We start from the raw sequence: 8,214 nt of genomic DNA, 5'->3' as shown, positions 1-8,214 counted from the left end.
CCGCTTCATGGCGTGAAATCGAACATACTCTAAAACCATTCAAAATTATTTCATTTTAAAAGTATTATTATAAAATTACCAGTTGGCTTGTTGTGAGATGAAGTGATGGTAACCTTGCAAACATTTTCCAAGCCCGAACCAAAGTTATAAAAAATGGAGACCTGCATGGGCTTCAAGATGTCCTTTAAACAAACAGGGAACTTTTTACAATCTCTTGGAAAGGTAGGCAAACATGATGACTTATTCAACATGCGGACATCTGAACCAGCAAAATCCTGTTCCAATAAATAAGACAAGAGACAGGACAAATAATAAAAAAAGCCTAAAATAAATAAATGAATAAAGATCTGAACAGAATGAAAAAGTGGACAAAACAGGAGGAGGGAGAAAAGTTTGGGGGTTGTCAAAATAAGGGAAAAAGAGAATAATATAAATGCTGAATACTGAAGGTCATGTTGGACCTGAGACTTACTGGAAGAAATGTACTACAGATGCTAGTAAAAGATAAAAACAACTGAGGCAAAAAAAAAAAAACACAAAAAAAAAACTTACATATTATTTTGAAACAAAATGTATGTAATCTACTAATTTCTTCATCATATATGAGCCATGTGGTGTATGATCATAATATAATAATATATTATAATATGATGCTTTTATTTGATCAAATACAGTAAAAATTATTATATTAACTAATATTAATTAAATATTATATATATTATTACAGTTTAAAGAAATATATTAAAACAGAAAATAGCTTCAGAATGTACTGTATTTTTGATCAAATAAATGCAGCATTGCTAATTTGTGATGTCTAACATGAATGCAGATGAATTGTAAATCTTCATGTCCTCACCTGTAGGGGGCGATGAACGGATGAGCTGCACAAGTTACAGCAAGTTTAATTACCGCAGGTGAGTAATAAATGTTGGTCACGCTTTCTTTACTTGATCAAAATGTTGATTTTATTTTGTAACTTAACGCTTTTAATATGGACATGGTGAAATATAGGTTGATTTTGCTGAATATGGTGGGCTTAGCAAGCAGCGACTGATATCTAGCCTTGACTTCGTTCCATATTAATGCCGAGGCCTTAATAATATAAAATGTGCGTGGGTCGATTGGCAAGTTTTTTTTTTTCTCTTAGTTAAAAATCTGCATAATGGATAACGACGCTGTAACGGAGATCCTACCCTTGAGCTGTTCTCGTTTTGTCCGTCAAAGAAACAGACAGCTTGTGTAAGCAACGTGCTCTGAATGATTTTCTAATAAACTTATGTTTAGCTCGCGAGTGCTGCGTGTCTGGGGAGTCGCGCCTCTTGTGTTGCAAAATATAAAAACGCGGGCTATTATTGTCATGCAGTACATTTTCACGTCTGTGAAAACATTTTTAAGGTGAAAATCATATTACAGTCCACCACTTTCCATCCTGCTGTCTTTTGTATCCCTTTAACTGCTTAATTTCTAGCCATGACAGTCATCCAGAGCCATCAGTGTCGTTTACTGAGACTCATGTCATTCTGTCATCACTCACCCTCAGGTTTTTAAAACCTTTATGAATTTCTTCTGTGAGACTTTTTCTCAGTCACAAGTCATGTGCATGTTTTCGGGGGAGAGTGAATAACTGTGAGAGTGTCATATTTTATGTTCCATGGGATAAAGTCAAATGAATTTGGAATATGAATAAATTACCAGAGCACAACTAAGGATATACGTGCGAAACTATACAATAATGAAGTCTCAGCAGTTATGTGCAGTGTTTTAACTTAAAACTTTTCTGTCCTGGTAAATGAAAAAAAAAAAAAAATCTACAGTTTGCATGCCCATAGAAATCATTCCTTTAAATCCAACACAGTTGTTTGGTTGATGTAGCTTTAATATTAAGAGTCTGGAGGTTCATGTGCGATATTCATTCTTGTCTGTAACGTTACTAGTGTTCTTGTGAAATGTCATCAGTTGCTGCACAGATACTGTTACAAATTAAAAAGTTCACGTCTTCCCAAGTTTCCCAGAATGGATTTCTCAATGGCAGTAACGGTGGAGAAGACCCACGTCATTTTCTAAATGCTTGACTGATGCAGATCAGTCATTTATTAAATGTCAGGCCCAGCAGCAGATTTCACACTACTTCATTCCTTGCTCTGATGTTTCTGTAATGGTAAACATGAGATGTTATTTGTTGTTAGTCTTTGAGCTCATAAATTGTTATTTGTTCCCAAGCAAATGTTTTTGGATGAGGACAAATTTAAGTCTTTGTCACATTGACTAAAGGGACAGTTCCTCCAAAAAAGGAGATTTGTTTTACCATCATCATCTGTCATCATTTACTCACCCTCATGCTATTCCAGAAGATATTTAGAAAAATTTTGCGAACCAAACCATTTTGGTGACCAGTGTCTTCCATTGTTTGGAAACATTTCTCAAAGTATCTTCTTTTGTGTTCCACAGAAAAACAGTCATACAGGTTTGGGAAACGTACAGTACTGGGCGTAAAGAAAGTTTATGCTATTAGCTGTTATGGTGCCCATTTCATTGAGTGTAGAAGTGTTTTCAGACACATTTCATCGTGTAACAATGCACAAAATTAAGCATGAATGTATTTATTTCAGTATTCCAGAGGTGGATGTGGAGAAAAGGAGTGAGAAATGAAAACAGGATTAGCAAGAGATATGGAGATGGTCGGACATGAAATAATTGTAGATGAACAGTGAGAGGGCCAGAATATTCTGCCTGGACACACTCAGCTTTAGAGAGAGATCGGGATAATGAGGTTTCTGAGGGTTCTAAAGAATGAGATTTTAGGCCTGGTGTTGGTTATGCTTGCACTGTTATTATTAGAGAGAGGAAGCTCAGTGGATATCAGTATTAATGCAGAAGCAGTGAAAGACACTTTTATACAGCTTGAAAACTTCCAATATCTGTTCCCTCAGTTTTCTAGAAGGGTTCACTGTCAAAAACTTGCTCTCCTCATAAAGTCAGAGTTAATGTTTCTGCTGTGTTTTATGTTTGGTCAGCAGTAGATGTCATCAATACTATATATATAACAGTATAACTGATGCTAAACTTTCATCTTTTTCAGATCAGGCATTATTTATTCTCCCTTATCAATCCAAACCAATATGCTGTAACTTTTTTTTTTTGTTTGTTTGTTTTTTTTCTCTGAGGAACACAAAATCTGACATTTCATGAAGCTTCTACTGTGACCAGCTGTGAATCAGCTTCCTCAATATATATAAAAAAGCTAGAATGTGGGCTATTTGCATAGTTAATTTCTCATTTAAAATGCATTGTCTATTGTTGCATTATGTGTATCTTTGTTATTGTTTCACTTGACATGTTAGAGCTTCTGAAACACACCTCCTGATAAACGGTATGCAATTTTTATAATCTATCGTTTTTATTCTTCAGGATTACTTCTGATGGTAGAGCAGAAATTCACAAGAATCATGGACGCAGTCAGTGAAAATCCTTCCAGTTTCCAGCCCAAACGCCCTGCGGTAAGACATTTTACATGACACATCTAGCTGTTATATATGGGGTTAGAACAGAATTGATGTTAAAGAGATTGCTTAAAATTCAAGCCTGAGTTACTTTTAAATTACATTCAGCGAAAATCTTTGTGTACTTCATCTATCTGGAAATAGATCGATTTTTTTTCTTTAGGCCATGTTACACACACACACACACACACACACACACACACACACACACACACTCTCACTCACTCACTCACTCACTGGCCACTTTATTAGGTACACCTTGCTAGTACCAGGTTGGACCCCCTTTTGCATTTTATAACTGCCTTAATTCTTCATAAATTCAACAAGGTTTTGTAAACTTTCTCCAGAGATTTTGTTCCATATTGACATGATAGCTTCACGCAGTTGCTGCAGATTTATCAGCTGCACATCATTTCACCACATCCCAAAGCTGCTCTATTGGATTGAGATCTGGTGACTATGGAGGCCATTTGAGTGAAGAAACCAGTCTGAGATGATTTGAGCTTTGTGACATGGTGCATTATCTCACTGGAAGTGGCCATCAGAAGATGGGTACACTGTATTCATAAAGAGATGGACATGTCAGCAACAATACTCAGTTAGGCTGTGGAGTTTAAATGATGCTTAATTGGTACTAAGGGGCCCAAAGTGTGCCAAGAAAATATCCCCCACACCAGTGATTTTCAACCTGTGGGCCACGGCCCCCTAGTGGGTCGCGGTGGTACTGCAGGTGGGCCGCCAATTACTATTAAAAGAAATAATAATATTGTTAATATATGCAAAAATGTCTAAGTCATAACATAATAACATCATTTCATATACATAAATAACAAAAAAATAAATATTCAACTGTAACTTTGATTCCACTATTCGAGCTCGCTGATTGGTTTAAGAATAAACCACAAATTTATATTTTTGCTGCATATGCTACAGAATAACAAATTCAAACATGCATAAAAGCCTGTCAACATGTTCCCTCCTGACTGCTTGCTCCGCTGACTGTATACCCGCTGCCGAGCTCTGCCTGGATCTGGTTATCCCGTTTTGCTGAGCGGTGCCAGCCCGAGTTAGTTTCTGTTCATTGCAAGTTCATTCTAGGGCTGTGCGATTAATATAAATCGTCATAAAATCACGATTTGAGCGTGCATGATTTTCCTGGGGGACCTGAATAAAAACGTGCGAAAATTAATATCTAGCACATGAGCATAGAGAGAATTGTGAGTGCACAGGACGCAGTTTAGAGGAGACATGTTTTAAGTGCGCACACTCTCCGCGCGAGAGCAGCGTGTATCAGAGCAAGCACGTCTGGTTTTGTGACCGAGCAAAGGAAATCTGCGTGCGAACAGAGAGATTCGCGCCCGTGCATTTTCGCCTTACAATAATGCACTCTCGCTGCTGCTTCTGCATCGCATAAACATACTGTATACGCACTGCAGACGGAGTACGTGTGAACCTCTATAATGTATAACAAATCTATTTCAACACCTGAGGAACCGCTACAGTTAATGAGCTCTATGAACAATGCATTGCAAAAAGAAAAAAAAAGTCCCTGGACACGGGATTTATTTATTTATATTTTTTGCCATAAGTCTATACATTTTGTTACACTTTACTATAGTGATTATTTTGACTTATGTCTGTTCTAGAGACGTTACAACTTTTTGATAAAGCTCTTATTGGTTTTCTTTTGGAAATATGGTTCAAATTCATCCTGAATGCATTTATGACTGTAAAGCATATCAGTGTGCGTCAAAATTGCGATTAAAATCGAAATAGCAAAACTGATCAAAGAAATCGCGATCATTTTTTTTTTCATATCGCACAGCCCTAGTTCATTCAATAAATACATTTAACAATCTAGCTTCTGATTTCTAAGTTATTAACCCAACAATAGCGGGATCAGTTAAATTTTTGTTTGCAGTGGGCCGCGCAAACATATGTGTTCGGTTGTGTGGGCCGCGAGTTGAAAAAGGTTGGGAACCAGTGCCCCACACCATTACACCACCACCAGTCTGGACTGTTGAGACAAGGCAGGATGGATCTATGCTTTCATGTTCTTTATGCCAAATTCTTAACCTATCATCTGAATGTTACGGCAGGAATTGAGATTCATCAGACCATGCAAAATTTTTCCAATCTTCTATTGTCCAATTTTGGTGTGAATTGTAGCCTCCATCTCCTGTTCTTAGCTGAAAGGAGCAGCACCAGTTGTGGTCTCCTGCTGCTGTAGCCCATCTGCTTCAGGGTTCGACGTGTTGTGCATTCAGAGATGTATTCTGATGATCAGAGATGTATACACGTGATCGATATCAATAAAAATTTGTTAGATAAAACATGCAATATTTTTTAATATTTTATTTTAATATTTTAGCTGACATAAAACACACTTTAAATAAACGAACAAATCCTATCCAGTGATGAAATGTTTTCTGTGTTGACACACATCTTGTGCGATGTCCTAACTCCCGGGATAATCACACGAGCTGTCGCTGCGTCATGATAGATGAGGTGCGCCTTATATTTTCCTGCTTTTTTGTCCTTTGCCAATCACACCTATGAATCATAGGAAGGTTAAAGGATTAGTTCACCTCAAAATGAAAATTTCTTTCTTCATATAATAGACTTCAATAGCAACCAACTCGGTTGCTGTTGTTTCCATAAAAAACTTCATTTCTTTTCCACTTAAGAAAGAAAGACATGGATATTTCGGATGGCATTGGGGAGAGTAAATTATTAGGAAATTTTCATTTTGAGGTGAACTAATCCTTTAAGTTAAAAATAAAAATATTTAATTGTAATATTTTTCTCCTGGTCCTTATTTTAGGTCGACCGATATGAAACACTTATATCGTGATACAGTTTTCAGTTATATTGCCCAGCCCTACTCTGACATCAACAAGGCATTTTCGTCCACATGACTGCGGCTCACTGGATATTTTCTTTTTCGGACCATTCTCTGTAAACACTAGAGATGGTTGTCCGTGAAAACCCCAGTAGATCAGCAGTTTTTAAAATACTCAAACCAGCCAGTCTGGCACCAACAACCATCCCATGTTCAAAGTCACTTAAATCCCCTTTCTTCCCAAATCTGATGGTCGGTTTGAATTTCAAATCGTCTTCACCACATCTGCTTGCTGCAATGTGATTGGCTGATTAGCAATTTGTGTTACCAAGCAATTGAACAGGTGTACCTAATAAAGTGGCCGGTAAGTAAGTGTGTGTGTGTGTGTGTGTGTGTATGTGTATATATAAAAACAGTAATACTGTGAAATATTATTGCAATACAACATAACTGTTTTATATTTCAGCATATTTTAATAATAATAAGTGTTATTTATTCCTGCGATTAGTACATTTTCAGAATTTTCATCATTATTACTTCAGTATTTAGTGTCACGTGATCCCTCAGAAATAATTATAATATGCTGATTTGGTGCTCAAGAAACATTTCTCATTAATATCAATTTTGAAAACAGTTGCTGCTTAAAGGTTTAGTTCACCCAAAAAGGAAAATTGATTTACTCAGCCTCAAGCCATCATATGTGTATATGAAATTCTTCTTTCAGACGAATACAACCAGAGTTATATTTAAAAAATATCCTGGCTCTTCCAAGCTTTATAATGGCAGTGAATGGTGGTCGAGATTTTGAAGCCCAAAAAAGTGCATCCATCCATCATAAAAAGTGCTCCACACAGCTCTGGGTGTTAATAGAATCCTTTAGTGTGAACTAGGCATTATTGGACTTTTGTAGGACTTATAACCACCCATTCACTGCCATTATAAAGCTTTGAAGAGCCAGGACAGTTTTTTTTTTTTAATAACTCTGATTTCTGACAATTTTGATCAATGTATCCTTGCTGCATAAAAGCATTAATTTCTTACAAAATGAAAATCATACTGACCTGGATTTGAGCTGTCAGTACTGTCCAATCGTTATACAGTATATGCTATATAGACGCCATAAAAACTGTCAACAGTACATACATCTAAGGCTCAAGGACCTCTCTCGCTGTCATATTTTGACTCATCCCATCTCTCTCCAAATCCTCCTACTTTCTAGTACATAATTGAATTCATAACTCAGACCAGCTGCTGACGATTAGTCTAAACGACATCCCATCTTCCCCCAGCTGTTGTCAACAGTGTTGGTTTACCCCCTAAGAGCTGCTGACTTTCGGTTCACCTGAACAGTACTCATACGCAGATTATCTCAGTCAGTCCACTGGAGGGTTCTCGATTGGTTCTTTGATCTTCTAGTAATCCCATTTTTCTAGAGCTGGTTGGATGCATAACAAAAATAATGAGCTACTCTGCAATAGAGTGGAAAACGTTTGCTGATTCTCATTTCCTTATGAGAAAAGAACATTGAAGAAGACAAAAGCTTGGCTCAGGTAGGCGGAAAAACCTCTGATTTCTGTATCCAACTCAAATCTTATTAATAGTTTGTTATGTGATCAGCAATAAATGGCCTCGAAGTGTGCCTAAAAATATAAAATATATCATATGATTACTATGGCAACTGCTGTAGATGTTGATGTCACTAGCAGAACGTAATGATCAGATTTCATCACTTGCAAATTGTTTGAAAAACAAGCTGAAATTGGATGCAGTGAGATAAATTCCCACAGAAGCTGCATCCCATCAAACGCTGATGAAAATGACCTCAAATATATTCTATTTTTGATTGGTTCATTAGCGTTTCTGTATCAGATT

General features: G+C 36.8%; 1 protein-coding gene across 2 annotated transcripts in view; it reads left to right on the top strand.

The window, feature by feature from the left end:
• Positions 1-842: 842 nt before the first annotated feature.
• The window catches only part of gpat2 (glycerol-3-phosphate acyltransferase 2, mitochondrial), a 50,992-nt gene continuing 43,620 nt past the window's right edge, over positions 843-8,214 (top strand). Inside the window, exons 1-2 of one of the 2 annotated variants that reach the window (XM_059523971.1) lie at positions 843-914; positions 3,409-3,497. In XM_059523971.1, the coding sequence (XP_059379954.1) occupies positions 3,420-3,497 (78 nt within the window). In that variant the 5' untranslated portion in view covers positions 843-914; positions 3,409-3,419. Of the gene's footprint in view, positions 915-1,133; positions 1,240-3,408; positions 3,498-8,214 lie in introns of those variants that run through there. The other variant, XM_059523972.1, reaches the window with a different exon arrangement.

This window comes from Carassius carassius, chromosome 34 (genome assembly GCF_963082965.1).
Source record: "Carassius carassius chromosome 34, fCarCar2.1, whole genome shotgun sequence".
Classification (NCBI taxonomy): domain Eukaryota; kingdom Metazoa; phylum Chordata; class Actinopteri; order Cypriniformes; family Cyprinidae; genus Carassius; species Carassius carassius.
Note: the sequence above shows the minus strand (reverse complement) of the source record. Positions and strands in the feature narration are given on the sequence as shown.